At 38.3% G+C, this 15,791-nt stretch overlaps 2 protein-coding genes and 1 non-coding gene across 3 annotated transcripts; 1 reads left to right on the top strand and 2 right to left on the bottom strand.

Moving 5' to 3' along the window:
* Positions 1-9,442: 9,442 nt before the first annotated feature.
* On the top strand, positions 9,443-10,261 carry LOC106082661 (activity-regulated cytoskeleton associated protein 2-like). The gene has a single exon (XM_059369966.1). It carries the CDS (start codon positions 9,443-9,445, stop codon positions 10,259-10,261), a length of 819 nt encoding a protein of 272 aa, XP_059225949.1.
* A 3,840-nt stretch (positions 10,262-14,101) lies between these two features.
* Trnad-guc (transfer RNA aspartic acid (anticodon GUC)) lies at positions 14,102-14,173 on the bottom strand. The gene has a single exon. It is a non-coding gene; the product is annotated as a tRNA-Asp (tRNA).
* Positions 14,174-14,288: 115 nt separating this feature from the next.
* Positions 14,289-14,985, bottom strand: LOC106082645 (uncharacterized). Its single transcript, XM_013245272.2, has one exon. It carries the CDS (start codon positions 14,932-14,934, stop codon positions 14,383-14,385), a length of 552 nt encoding a protein of 183 aa, XP_013100726.2. The 5' UTR covers positions 14,935-14,985; the 3' UTR covers positions 14,289-14,382.
* Positions 14,986-15,791: the final 806 nt, after the last annotated feature.

Genomic DNA, 15,791 nt, shown 5'->3' on the forward strand with positions numbered 1-15,791 from the left:
ATATACACGATACACGATAGGCTGTCTCCTTGTCTGAAACCTCGTTTAGTATTAAATGGTTCGGAGAGTCTCTTTCCTATTCTTACTGAGGAACGCGTATCAGCAGGTGTCATCCTGAAAAGTCTTATTAATTTTGCAGGGATACCAAACTTAGACATGGCTTGAAATACCTTTGAACGTAAAGGAGTATCAAAGGCGGCTTTGTAGTCAACAAAGAGATGGTAGGTGTTGATTTGTCTTTCGCGGGTATTTTCCCGGATTTGGCGCAGTGTGAATATCTGGTCTAGGGTGGATTTACCAGGTCTAAAGCCACATTGATAGGGCCCAATTATCTCATTGACTTTAGGTTTTAATCTTTCACACAGTACGCTCGAGAGTATCTTGTATGCGATGGGGAGGAGACTTATTCCTCTGTAGTTGGCACATTCCGTCTTGTCTCCTTTCTTGTGTACGGGACATAGTATGCTGAGGCTCCAATCATCGGGAATGCGTTCTTCTAGCCAGATTGCGCAGATAAGCGGATGCATACGCCTTATCAGCGTGTCGCCTCCGGTCTTAAATAGTTCAGCTGGTAACCCGTCGGCTCCTGCTGCCTTGTTGTTCTTTAATCGGGTTACTGCTACTTGGTGCTCATTCTGACTAGGAGGTAAACATTCAATACCATCATCAGGGATTGGTTCTGCGGTATCCTCTTCGCCGCCAACATCGGACACTAGCAGTTGGGTAAAATGTTCTTTCCATATCCTCAGCATGTTATCTGTGTCAGTTACACGATTTCCTTCTTTGTCTTTGCAGGAGGATGTGCTTGCACCAAAGCCATCGGTTTTGGTGTTTAATCCTTTGGTAGAATTTCCCGACTTCATTCTGACTCCTGTACATCTCAATTCGCTTACACTGACGTATTTCCATTTTCCTTTTCTTTCTGCGGAATAGACGTTTCTCCTCTTTCCTTTTCTGCAGATAACTCTCCTTCATCTGGCGCGTTTCTACTGATTGCAGGGTTGGTCTATATGCCGCATACTTGGCTTCAGTAGCATCTCGACACTCTTGGTCGTACCATGGGTTTTTTGGAGGAGGCTTCCGGATGGATTTCGCTGCATTTCCCATGGAGTGGGCAATAGTTTGCCACTGCGCCATTATATCATGGGAACAAGGAGTGCTTTCATGAAGCAGTTGGGTTAGTCCAGTGGAGTATGCCGCTGCCATCAGATGTGTTTGCAGCTTTTCAATATCCAGCTTCCGTGCAGTGTCAGATTGTACTTTCCTCGCCATGTTCAAACGGGTGCGAACCTTTGCTGCAACAAGGTAATGATCCGAATCTATATTCGCTCCACGGATCGATCGTACATCTAACACGCTGGATGAGTGCCTTCCATCTATCACAACGTGATCAATTTGGTTTCTTGTGTTTTGATCGGGTGACAGCCATGTGGCTTTGTAAATATTTTGATGTTAAAATCTGGTGCTACTAACTACCATGTTTTTTGAAGCGGCGAAATCTATCAGCCTCATCCCATTACTGGACATTATCTCGTGGAGGCTAAACTTTCCGACTGTTGAACCAAAAATGTCTTCCTTCCCTATTTACGCATTAAAATCTTCCAGAACGATTTTAATATCATGGGCGGGGCAGTGGTCATATTCTCTCTCTAGGCGCTCGTAGAAAATATCATTGGTCTGCTCGTCTTTCTCTTCCGTCGGGGCATGGGCACAAATGAGGCTGATGTTAAAGAAATTGGCTTTTATGCGTATTGTGGCTAGCCTCTCATCCACCGGAGTATAGCTGGAGACAAGGTGTTTCAGTCTCCGACTTACCACAAATCCGCAGCCAAATTCATGTCTCGTGTTATGGCAGCTTTAGTATAGTTCGTCACCGTTTGGTGTTGTAGTGACGCCATTCCTAGTCCATCGCACTTCCTGTAAGGCGGTTATATCTGCCTTGTACTTCTCAAATACATCCGCCAGCGCGTATACTGCACCTTCTCTATAAAGAGTGCAGACATTTCAAGTGCAGATCCGCAAATCATGGTCCTTTTTTCGTTTGCGTAGGTCGTCAACGTTGGGGGTGTCCATTTTTACTATTCCTTTGTTTCTCATAGTAGTTGTCATAGTTTTCCGGGGGCGGGTTACTGGCCCAGCGTCCCAACCGCATGGGTTTTGTGGGTTTGCACACATATCCCTCGTTGTGGTGAACCGCTTGCTCCAAGATCCGACGCTCGCCGCCAGCCGCCCCTAACCTGGGAACAGACGCTGATGTTGGCCATTGGTTATTTGAAGGCGCCAATAACTCGCCTTGTCATCTCGAGTATCATTGGCATTCAGTATTTAATTAAGAGCCAGTGCCACCTGACTCTTCACTGAGACTCTCCTCTCGAAAATCGCTGACTGCCCGCGGCCGCATTTGAAGCTACTTCGCATAAAAACGGAGCTTTCCACCATCCGCAACCTGTGGACGCGACCGGTAGCTTTCAGCTAAGCTTCCCGTGATAACGATGGACACCACACAAGTCGGAGCTCAAAGTTCCAGCCTGTGTGGTGCTCATAGTCATTCCGTATCGGCCGGGATTTGGTGTCTACTGCAGTTTGAAATTTATTTTGAAAATAGGTCGCTTTTACTGGGTTGATTTGTTGTGAAGCAGTCTTCCTGGCAGAATTGTAATGTAGAAACTCCAACACCTTCATGATTGACGTCGGTTTTGCATTATTGAAAGCGCCCTCTATGTAGCCGACTAGATCGGCTACATAGAGGGCGCTTGGAGATCGCCTGCTGCTACCGCGAAAGGCGATCTCCAGGAATCTTGGCCCTAAGATATGTTTCTATCAACCTTTCAGGAGTCTTCAGCATAAAGGATGACAGACTAAAAGGACGAAAATCTTTCTCCTTCGTGTGGCAAGGTTTTCCTGCTTTCGGAATGAAAAGTACCTTAGTATCCCTCCATCCCACAGGTATATATGACATTCTGATACAAGCAGAGTATATTTCTCTGAGCCAGGGAACCAGTCTATCAGACACAAATAAATTTATTTTGTATAAATTTTTTTAGCAGAATCCATAGTGGTGGGTTCCCATAATTCGGCCCGGCCGAACTTAGCACGCTTTTACTTATTTTATTATAGGTTGACTAAGTACTTACTCATATGGACATACATACATGTGTATAAATATTCATATAGAAGCTAGGAAATCAGTCGTCTTGGTACATAACTAAAATTAAAAAAAAATAAAGGGTTATTTAAAGAGTGCTAGTATTAAACAAGTAAGCGCGTGCTAAGTTCGGCCGGGCCGAATCTTATATACCCTCCACCATGGATCGCATTTGTCGAGTTCTATGCGCGGTATCGCTTTTTGGGCAAATAAAGAATATTGAATAAGAACTGTTATGCTATTGGAGCTATATCAAGTTATAGTCCGATTCGAACCACAAATGAATGCTGAACATTGTAGAAGTCATTGTGTAATATTTCAGTTTATTCGGCTAAGAATTGCGCCTTGTAGGGGCTCAAGAAGCAAAATCGGGAGATAGGTATATATGGGAGCTGTATCAAGCTATTGATCGATACAGACCATATTAGACACGTATGTTGAAGGTCATAAGAGAAACCGTTGTACAAAATTTCTGCCAAATCGGATGAGATTTGCGCCCTCTAGAGGCTCAAGAAGTCAAGATCCCCGATCGGTTTATATGGCAGCTGCATTAGGTTATGCACCGATTTGCGTCATACTTAGTACAGTTATTGAAAGTCATAACAAAATACTTCATACACAATTTCAGCCAAATCAGAGGAGAATTGCGCCCGCTAGAGGCTCAAGAAGTCAAAAGCCAAGGTCGGTTTATATGGCAGCTATATAAGGTTATGGACCGATTTGAACCATACTTAACACAGTTGTGTGAAATGGTACCAAAACACTACGTGCAAAATTTCAGCCAAATCGGATGAGAATTGCGCCTGCTAGGGGCTCAAGAAGTCAAGACCCAAGATCGGTTTATACGGCAGCTATATCAAAACATGGACCGATTTGAACCATACTTGGCGAAGTTGTTGGAAGTCATACCAAAACTCCACGTTTCAAATTTAAGTAAAATCGGATGAGAGTTGCGCCCTCTAGAGGCTCAAGAAGTCAAGACCCAAGATCGGTTAATAGGGCAGCTTTATCAAAACATGGACCGATTTGAACCATACTTAGCGAAGTTGTTGGAAGTCATACCAAAACACCCCGTTTCAAATTTAAGTCAAATCGGATGAGAATTGCGCCCTCTAGAGGCTCAAGAAGTCAAGACCCAAGATCGGTTTATGGGGCAGCTATATCAAAACATGGACCGATATGGCCCATTCACAATCCCAACCGATCTACACTAATAAGAAGTAATTGTGCAAAATTTCAAGTGGCTAGCTTTACTCCTTCGAAAGTTAGCATACTTTCGACAGACATACGGACGGACATGGCTAGTTCGACTTAAAATGTCACGACGATCAAGAATAGTATACCCCCATTCTATGGTGGAGGGTATAAAAATAAAGGATTATAAAATTTATTGAAAATAACAAGAAAATTAGGGAAAAGCAAAAGTTCTACAGTGCCAAAGGAACAGCGGGCGAATATATCACATATCAATGAGTGCTATTCAATTCAAATTTAAGCTCAATGATAATGGAGCTTCTTTTTATAGCCGAGCCCGAAAGGCGTACTGGAGGGTGACATCTCTATTTGACTTTACATACTTTGCAAATGTAGCCAATTTTTTGATGTTCTTGCTAGGATTTCGAACCCTTCTAACCTCTGCGCCACGACGCTCTCCAAGCCAGGGTTCTATTGTACATGTCGAGGACATAGAGATAAATCCGAGTGGTCTTTATCCTCAAGAAAAATAATGCCACAAGACAATGAAATGAATAATCGATCTAAATGTGAGAGAAAATCTCAGGTCTTATAAAGGCGATTTTGTGGTACATATTACGGCCAAACGGCAGAATGGATTTTCATAAAATTCCCATCAATCGAAAGATATTTTTCCAGAGAAGCGACTAATATATATGAAAATTAATTTCCCTTAAAGAAAAGCCATGTGGAATTAATTTACAATACAAGAAGAAGGAACATAAACACATCAAATTGTTGTTGTTTTTTTTTCTAACGCATTCGTTATGGGCGTGAATGCAAAGCCATAGCTAGGTGAGAGTATATTAGTGGTGAGAGTAAGAGAAGCTGATGGTGTGAGAGAAAGAGTATCAATTTTTAGGGGAGGGTGTTGTAGGGTTTGTGATGTGCTTTGCGTGCGAGGCATTTGCATTTGTTTCGTTCTTTGTATTTGTTTTGCGAGCCAACACAACAACAACAAAAACATTCTATAACTACAGTACAGGTCGTTTAAAGTAGGTGGGTGAGTGTCACTTATTGTTTTCTGAAACATAAAGGTGAAAATAAAAAAGAGATTCTGTTATGAACGTTTTTGCTATAGTATGTGTGGCTTGTGTGGCTATAGTATGCACTCAATGAACGATATTTAGTTGGTGGACAGATTAAAGACGTAAGCGAGAGTATGCAGTATTTAGCATTATATGATCCTCAGCAGTGGATGGGAAGTCGAAAAATGACAGCTATGGTTGTTGCAATGGATTGAATTGCACGCATGGGCATTGGCAATCACTTTAATTGTCAAATAATAGAGAATAATGTTAAAAATAGATTTGGATAGAAAGTTTCATGAATGAGACATTAACCTACAGTTGAACGGAGGTGTTGTTCTCTGTGGTTTCTCAACAGTCACATATGCTAATTGCATAGGATGTTGCTTAAGTATCACAATTATTAACTGCATAGCCGGGAGCCTCAACAACCGAGTGATATGAGCAAAACGATGGTAGTGAACAAGGAAGTCTAGCCACCTTTCAAAACGGAACGTTTACCAAAGGCTACTAAGACTACGACCAAGGATCTGTTGATAAGGCAATTTCTTTTCAGTAACTTCAATAATCAAATCTTTTCGCTTAACATAAATCTCATGGTCATTAAGCTCGACTCCACTTTGAAGAAACAAAAACTTAAGTAATCTATATATATAAAAATTAATTTATTTTCACAGATTGTGGCGAATGATCCGGAAGGAGCAGTAGGCTATATAATTTATTGACATCGATAGGGGGAGCGGACCCTCCCCTTACCCTAAAAGTACGACCCCAAAATAAAAGTAAACCGATCGGGACAATATGGGATTCAAATGAAAGGTATTCAGGAGTAGACTACGAATTTCATATTAAAAATTGGAACCAAGTAACTGGAGGGCCCCCCGACCCCAAAACCCCATAAAATAGGTTTATTGGACGATAATGACAATATGGAACGCAAATGAAAGGTATTCGGGAGTAGATTACGAATATGGTCAGTAAGTAGAAATAGGAAATGGGCGGAGCCTCCACCGTTACCCCAAAAAACACCACCCAAAATCAAAAGTGGACCGATGAGGACAATCCCGCATACTTTTCATTTGATACCCAAATGAAAAGAGAAGATTACAAATCTGGCATACAAATTCATACCGAAATATAGAGGGTCACCCCACCCCCACAAAAACGCCCAAAATGAGCACATTAGCCAATTACGAATATATGGGACTCGGTTTATTTATTCCGTATAGACTGAAAAACGGCAGAACCGATTTTCTCGAAATTTTCGCATATTATGTAGGTTGGTCTGGAAAGAAACGTAGGCTATATAATTTTTCGGTATTAGAAGGGGGACGGACCCTCCCCCTTATGCCAAAAACACAACCCAAAATCATAAGAGGACCGATCGGGACAATACAGGTATCAAATGAAAGGTATTAGACGGACCATCCTCCTTATGCCAAAAACACAACCCAAAATCAAGAGAGGACCGATCGAGACAATATAGGTATCAAAATTTTAAATTTGAGTCTATGTATCCATCGGGCCGCCCCAACACCAAAACTCCCCAAAACAGACATATTGGACGTTAATATCAATATGGTGCTTCAATGAAAATAATTCGGGGGTAGATTTCGAATCTGGCATACAAATTCAGATCGAAGTACACGCCCAAAATGGCCACATTAGCCAATCACGGATATGTGGGACTCGGTTTGTTAGACTGAAAAACGGCAGAATCGGTTTTCTCGAAATTTTCGCATATTGCATAGGTTGGTCAGGAAAGAAACATAGGGTATATAATTTTTCGGTATTGGAAGGGGGACGGACCCTCCCCCTTATGGACAAAAACACAACCCAAAATCAAAAAAAGACCGATCGGAACAATATAGGTATCAAATGAAAGGTATTGGAGATTAGAATATGAATATGTTATTAAAATTTGAGTATTAGTACCCATCGGGCCGTTTCAACCCCGAAACTCCCCTAAATAGACATATTAGACGGTCATTTCGATATGGGGCTCGAATGAAAGGTATTCGGGAGTAGATTTCGAATACTAATCTACTCCCTGGCATACAAAATCAGATCAAAGTATAAGGGGTCACGCCACCCCCCAAAAACACCACTGATTAGACCCATTATGACTATGTGATTAGACCCATTACGACTATTTGATCAAAAAAGGGCTCAAATGATAGGCATTCGGAAGTAGATTTCGAATCTGGCATACAAAATCAAATCGAAGTGTAGGGGGTCACGCCACCCCTCAAAAACGTCATTAGACCCATTACGACTATATGATACTTAGCTGAACCGATTTTCTTAAAATTTTCATAGATTGTGTACGTTTGTCTAGAAGGAAACATTGTCTATATAATTTTTAGATATCGGGTGGAGGAGGACCCTCCCCTTTACCCCAAAAACGCCACCCATATCCGAAAGTGGTCCGATGGGCACAATATGGGTATAAAATGAAAGATATTGGAGAACAGAAAACGAATATGGTATTAAAATTTGGGCCCAAGTACCCAGGGCCCCCACCCCAACCCCAAAACTCCTCTAATCAGATATATTCGAATTTCATGTCAATATGGGACTCAAATGAAAAGTATTAAGCAGTAGATTACAAATATTGCATAAAACATTAGGTCTAAGTAATGGAAGGTCGCTCACCGCCAAATACTCCCATACGCGCATATTAGCCGACTATGGCTATATGGGACTCAAATGAAAAGTATTAGAGAGTAGATTACGAATATGACATTAAAATTTTCGTTCAAGTCTAGGTGGCGCTTTTCCTCCTAAAGATACGTCAAATTAAAGGGATTTGAAAGTGCAGCACGAATTTGATATCCATATTTGAGTCGAAATGTCCTAGGTGCCATCCCTCCCCTAATGAGAACATTACCCTAAGGAAGAACATTACCACCGGGAACCAAAAGGGGCAAATTCTCACACATCAATGAGTGCTTTCCGATTCAAGTTTAAACTCAATGATAAGGGACCTTTTTTATAACCGAGTCCGAACGGCGTCCCGCAGTGCGACACCTCTTTGGGGAAAATTTTTTAAATGACCATGCATGGCATTGTACCTCGCAAATGTCGCCAACATTAAGAGGGGATAAACACCGCTTTATCCGATGTTCTCGCCAGGATTCGAACGCGCTCAGCGTCATAGGCTACAATGGCACGAATTCGATATCCGCATTCAGGGCGAAGTGTCCCCACCCTAAAAAGATATTAGAGAGTTAAAGAAGGTGCGGCGGAGCGGGCCCGGTTCGGCTAGTGTACGGCCCAAGGGGTAGAAAACTACCCATGCCATATCTTGGAAACCAATTAAGATAACTCAAAGATTTTTTTAAAATTTTTCTTAATGGGGTCAATAAGAGGTAGTATTCCAAAGATCATGAAAAAATCGAGTAGCGGGCCGTAATGAGTTAAATCCCATATTTGCATGATTAGTCTATATTCACATGGCAGGTTTTAGGGGTGGGGCGGCCCACCATTGGCAACCGCCCCAAAATTGAGTGCAAGCAAAAATTGTCTTGAATGGCCCATTTTTGCAATGCTGGTAAGGAGAGTTCTCTCCCCTACTACAAATATCAACAATTAAAGTTACCTATTTTAAAAACCTGTTGTGTGAACTTCCGTTATGATCTCCATGCCTTATTTTATATCTTCATATAGGAGAAAATCTTAAAAAAAAAAACATTTTAGTTTGTCATGTAGGGTTTCTATTAAATGTCCTTATTTAATAACCCTTTAGATAATAAATTCCGATGAATACATCTCATTTGGTTTCAATACTCAAATTTCATTTATAAAAATAACAAAAAAAAGTTAATTTTTTCAGGCATTTTTCGTATTCGTATAAATAATGGCAACATTTTCAACAACGCCTCAGTCTTAGAACGACCATACAATGGAAAGTGCAACAAACCGCGTCTGGGGCGGCTATCAAGCGAAAAACTTTGGAAATTTTTAATATTTCAAGTCTTAAACATAACCGAAATTGGCACAGGCTATAAAGGATATTTTTCAGTTTGTGAGAGAAATGGCAGAAAACAAAAATTCTACAACAGAAGATAACGCCTGCAACAATAGAACCAAGGCTTTTGTCTTACTAAAGGAAATGGCGAACAAACATCAAGTTGACAAATCCCTAACATCAGAAGATAAGGTTGACAACAGCATGCATGACGAAAAAAAATTCCTGCTCGATTTAATAGCTCAACTTCAAGACACCATTGACTCGCAATCACAGGCACAAAAAAATACCATGGCCGGGTGTAAGGTGAGATTTTCAGGCCAACAACATTCGGAAGCTGTAGAGGAATTCATCAATGGCATTCAAACATACAAGTTGTTACAACAAATCGACGATGAGGATGCCTTAAAAGGCATATCCTTGCTATTCACCGGTTTGGCCGCCATATGGTGGCAGGGAGTGCACAAGGAGGTGAACACCTGGTCCAACTGTTTGGAACTTATTCAGGAACATTTTGCTCCCAAGAAGCCGCCACATCAGTTGTACGTAGAAATCTTTCAGGAGGCACAAGATGAGAAGACCTCCATGCATATGTTCATCATAAGAAAAAGAGCTTTATTTGCCCAACTACCCGAAGGACGTCACAGTGAGGAAATACAAATCGACATGATGTATGGGCTGTTAAACTTTAAATATCGTCAGCATATGAGACGCGATGAAATTCATAGCTTCCAGGACCTTTTTCAAAAAGGCCGGGACATTGAACAAATCAATATGGAGAAGACAAAACCTAAACGTTGCAGTTTCTGCAACTATCGAGGTCATACAGCGGAGGAATGCCGAAAACGTCAGCAAAAACATGTGGGGGAGAGGAAAAAGGTGTAAAAGGTAAAACCATTTCTTTATTTTTTGAATTTTTGAAATAAATTTGAAGTGATTAAATTTGTATAACGTAAATAAGTTTTAAAATTACTTATAAAATAGCTGCTACTCACCTATCACAGAGTTATTAAAGCCCTACAAGCCTAAGGGGTCTTTACACTTTAGTATATATTTGAAGTAACATTTCTGCCAAATTCAAAAACATAAAAACGACACAAAAATTTTCCATAATAATAATAATAAAAAACAATAGTTATTCTCATGAGAAAAAAAACACATTTTGAACTATTCGGTTAAGTGAATTCAACAGCTAAACTCAGTAAGACAGTGTCACTCAAACAAATAGCTTTCGCTTAGTTGATAAGTCAAACACAGCTGATTTCATTGTAGAAAAATAACTGATTCTGATGAATCTATAACCCCGTTTACACTGCTAATCAAATCCCATAAGCTCACTGTTAAAAAAAAAGAGTTAAAAAACAAATTAAGAAAAAGCATAACAAGTCCATTTTTTATAAAAAAAAAAACCTTACGAATGTATTAACATTTTTCAAAATTTAAAACGCCACGTCCTTTTTTTGCTATTACTTTAGCATCATAAGTTTGCACTTTAAACAAAAAAGGAAAAAAAACAACGACTACATAAGTCATACATTAACCAGGATCAACTTCCAAGAAATACCCATTAGGTTAAACTAATAGGCATGTTAAATTCGATGACAAAGAGCGTAAAAACATTAATACCAAATCAATAGAGAGTAAAAAAAGTAAAAATTATTTTTTTTATTTTTTAAAGAAATTGAAAAAAAAAACTAATTTGAAATTTTATTTGCCTTTAAGCCCAAGATCAATTTTATTAATTTCCTTCTAGCATAGATCAATTTATACATTTATTTAACAATATAATTTTCACAATATTTTTTTGAACAATATTCCAAGCTGCTTGTTCTTCTCGTGATCAAAAATTACATAAATTAGCTTAAAATTGAAATAATTTCGCTTTACACTTGCAGATCAATTGAGGGTTTTTTTTGAAGAAGTTGACAAACTCAAATGTCATAACATTTAAGTTTGACAACACCTTGAAAAGCTACCAAAGATAAATCTGTAAGTGTAAATGCCCCCTCTCTTTCAAACCCTAGTTATTAATCAATTGTTAAGTCTCTTAAAAAAATATCTACAGATTAATTAAACTTTTTTTAAAAAAATATTAAAAGCAGCTGCGCATTTATCTTCTAACCAAGGTCAAGGTTTAACATTAAAATATAATAATTTACCAAAATTAATTAAAAATTCTTATAATTTCGTTTAACACTTATAGGTTAATTGAAGGTTTTTGCTTTTGAAGGATGTTGCCAAGCCCAAATGTCAAAACATTGGAGTATGGCAACACCTTCAAAAACAACCAACGAATAAGCTGTAAGTGTAAACACTCCCTCTCTCTCTTTCTAAGAATTCCATTCAAATGTTCAGAGCCTCTTAGTCGAAAAAAATGTCTTCGGCCATGTTAGGTTATTTATCTTTGGGTATCTCTGGTCAAGTTACGCCTACGCAGATACTAAGCTGATCTGTCTAAAAAATCTTATGGTGTTAAGTGAACTTCAAACTGTTTGTAATGGGATTTTGAAAGACTTAACACCCCATACAGCAGCTAGCCATTCCTTACGTCTCCCTTAAAAATAATCGATGGATTTTTATTCCTTAAAATAAAGACTACAAACATATATACACATTAATGAACAAAAAAGGCACCATCTATCTATTAAGCCTATACTAGATCTGCAAGGTCCTTTGGTGGTTCTGTCACATCGATTATTTTCGGAGGGCATAAGGTATGGTAGCTAGCTATCAAGAAAAGTAAAATCGCAAGTCAAACCAACAAAAAACCTTAGAACTAAAAAACAAAACAAAAATATGTACCCATTTTTTATTTTCTTTTATATATGTATATAGCTTTAAAAAACAACTTCACTGTCTTTAAAGAAAATCCAAAGAAAACCATGGAAATGAAAGTTTTAAAATCTCCAACATTCTCCTATTCTCTCATTGATTTATTATTAGTAAATTTTGTGGTTATCTTTAAGATTTCTCTTGAAAAGTTCTCTGCTATTGTTTTTTTTTTTGTCAAAATTCAAAATTTTTACTGTTGCACATGTTAATAATTAAATATCATTTATATGTATTTAAAGTTTTAAAAAAATTTCTATTTTCACAAAACATTGGAAAAAATAAATATTTGGATTTAATTAAAATCACTTAAATACAAGCAATTTGAGGAAGTGTTTATTTCTGGATTGGTTATTACAGGTAAGTGCAGGATAGCCCATCAGGCCAGGGGGATAAGGGATACCAGCCAAAATTCAGACCAATGGATTTTCTTGCATCTCAATTGCTCACGAAGAGCACTAATGGATGCGCGCCAACAACTAAACTTAAGCTCATTTCATTCTTATTTCTCAAATACTCAAATTTTCTCTCATATTCTTGTACACAGAGAGAATTTTCCTTCATAAATGCAATGATCGGATTTCATAAACTTTCGTTCATAAATATTAAGAAATTCTTAGTGAATAAAAATTTATAAATATGAAGATGAATGAAACTTTGTTTCATACAAGTACAGAAATTGTTATCATAAATATAAAAATTATGTAATTGAAATATGTCCACGTTGGTATACAATGACAATCGTCTCATTTATGAAAATTTGATGGGGGAATTTCCCAAGGCAAGACCAACTAAACTAGTGAACAACTTAATGTATATTTGGAAGAGGTTCAGCATTTTGTGATTATTTCTCGTTTGTTTGACATATTTGCTCACATCCCAGTGACCAATTTTTCGTTTCGAATTCGGACAGAATCTCTGCATAAGTTTCCGATTCTGATTTCAAATTTTTTGCGAAATCGTAACGAAAGTTGTATGGGCGGCTTACACAAGCTCTGAAAGTTTTGTCAGGGGAAGTTCGGAATTAGCATCAGAGTTGCGTAACGAATTCTTAAAGAATTCGTAAGAAAACTCTAAGGAAATTCTGAGTGAATTTTCGAAATTGCTCAGATATTACCGAGTTTTGTTAGATTTTCGTGACAATGCCCGACAAAACTCTAAAGGAACATTCGAAATTGACCAGGGAATGGGAACATTTTCTGATGTTTTATCCGAAATTCCAAACAGTTTTGGACGTTCCATCGGAAAATCTGAAAATTTTCTGGACTTTTGTCAGAATTTTGCCCGAAAAATTAACTGTGATCTGAAAAAAACATTCGAAGAAATACCGAATGAAAAATAATTTAATTATTTTTAGTACCTACCTCACTATTTTATTAACTTCTTTTTATTTTACACTTTAGTTTTATTTTTACTTCCAACTTTACTGCTCGAATGCTTCTATCGACTAAAAAAGGCAAACAAAACCGGTAAACACAAAATTTGCCACGTGCAAACCGTTGCAAAACAAAAACAAACAAAACCGGTATACAAACCAAAAATAAGCTAATACGAAAATGTGCAAGGATTTTGAAAAAACTCTCAGCTAATGCTCGGAAATGCGAAAAATTGCGAAACAACAAATTATTTACGATTATGGGCAGAATTTCGGTACAAGCCCAATCGGTATACAAAAAATTGACCAAGTCCGAGAATGTGCAGAGATTCTGACAAAACTAAAGCTAATGCTCCGAAAATGCGAAAAAATACGACAAAAAAAATAAATTCCCTTACGAGTATGTGCAGATTTTCGGTCATAACCATAATAAAATGTGCAGAAATGATCCAAAGAAATCTGGCAAAATTATAGAAAATTATTTCTAATAACAAATTCCAAAAAAGAAATAAAAGAATTTTCTCCCCGACGGGGAATTGAACCCCGGTCTCCCGCGTGACAGGCGGGGATACTAACCACTATACTATCGAGGACTCTGACCGACGTGGGCTTAAAAACCAATTTAGGCAACACGCAAAATTGCAACACCACAACGTAACAATTACACCAACCTTTTAAGCAAAACTCACCACCAGAAAGAACATTCCGTTTTTTCACCACAAGTTAAACATTTATTCTTGTATTGGTTTGTTGTGTACACATCACATCATCTTACCCCGCATCACTTTTTCACCTTTTACAATTATGATTTAATTTCATCAAAATAAGCTCCCGTCATTAAATCTGCCTCTTGTATTCCAAACTCTTTCATCAGCTTATCAGCCACTGCCTGTCCCTCTTCTATGGTTTGTTCGGGCAGCAAACACACTTCAAATTCCATAAAGTTGCCCAGCTGCTCAACTTTATCCAAATGTATGCGCGTACGTTCGTACATGAATAAATAACGAGTTTTGGCCACAATGCCTTTGGCACCATTACTCTGTGTTAGAATTTTCTCCAATACCTCGGGTTCATCCACTTCGATTTTGTTGAATTTCGAAAGTTTGGGACCGGCCACATCGGGACGATCATAGTAGACCAATTGTGACCTGGCCGGTGGCTGTAGATAACGCAATTTTAAGCGACCACTTTGTGAATTGAAGAAGACATCACGTTGAACTATAACCTCTCCATTGGATTTGGTAAGTGTCTTGGCAATTTCCACGCGCTTGGTAAATTCCTCGTCTGAACCAACTCGTGCTTTTATTTCAATGTTACGTTCATCCGCCGGGGGAGCCGTGGTTTGTGAAACCATCTTTACTGTCAGAATTTTAGTAAATAACTGCTGGAAGACAAGCGGCAAACGAAATGCCGGCATGGTGTGTTTTTTTTTATTGACAACATTAACCCTTTGCAGACCGTAACGGGGATTTATTTGAATTGACAGCATGATAAAATAAAACTAAATGTATAATTTGAGTGACACAGAATTAGAGACTCGTCTCATGCCAACATTTCTTCTATTATTAAATCAGCTGATTTTAGCATGCAAGCGAAATGTTTTTGTTAGAAGGAATAGCATGTTCTATTCCTATCGAAAAATTAAATGTGCTATTTTGAAAAGTGATTTCCTTATGTTAGAAGCGTTTGTATCATACGACGTGTGATACCGTGTAATAGAGCCTTTAGTTTGTATGAACAAAAATGTTTATTAAAAGATATGGTGTCATCATTCAATTTGAATGACAAAACTAAAGAGAAAGAACGCAACATATTTATTCACTTATTAAACGTTCTGAAGTGATCAAATTGCTTAGGATTTTAATAAAATCACATTTATGAACTCCGAGAAACATTTTTTTAAAATAAAATGACTTCTTTTGTCTGTTTGTCTGTCTGTTTATATTCAATTATTTCAGATATGGTGTCAGTGCTGCCAACGTTAAAGTATAAAGTATTTAGCGGTAAGAGCGTTTAATTTATCCAAAAGCTAGTGACGGGTAAATAAAACGACCCAAAAGTTAGTTGGACAGCATGGCGAAACAATTAAAGGTGGTCTCATTTGCACAACAACTTCAACCAAATTGGCAAAACATAAACTTAAAATCCGGGTATCGGTCTATGTAGGGCCTGTATTTATTCATGCACCTATCACGATGGGATTTGGTGTGA

Source organism: Stomoxys calcitrans, chromosome 5 (assembly GCF_963082655.1).
Source record: "Stomoxys calcitrans chromosome 5, idStoCalc2.1, whole genome shotgun sequence".
Classification (NCBI taxonomy): domain Eukaryota; kingdom Metazoa; phylum Arthropoda; class Insecta; order Diptera; family Muscidae; genus Stomoxys; species Stomoxys calcitrans.

Bases quoted from the DNA above. Each gene is read 5' to 3' on its own strand.
- LOC106082661 (XM_059369966.1), top strand. From the start codon at position 9,443: ATGGCAGAAAACAAAAATTCTACAACAGAAGATAACGCCTGCAACAAT.
- LOC106082645 (XM_013245272.2), bottom strand. From the start codon at position 14,934: ATGGTTTCACAAACCACGGCTCCCCCGGCGGATGAACGTAACATTGAA.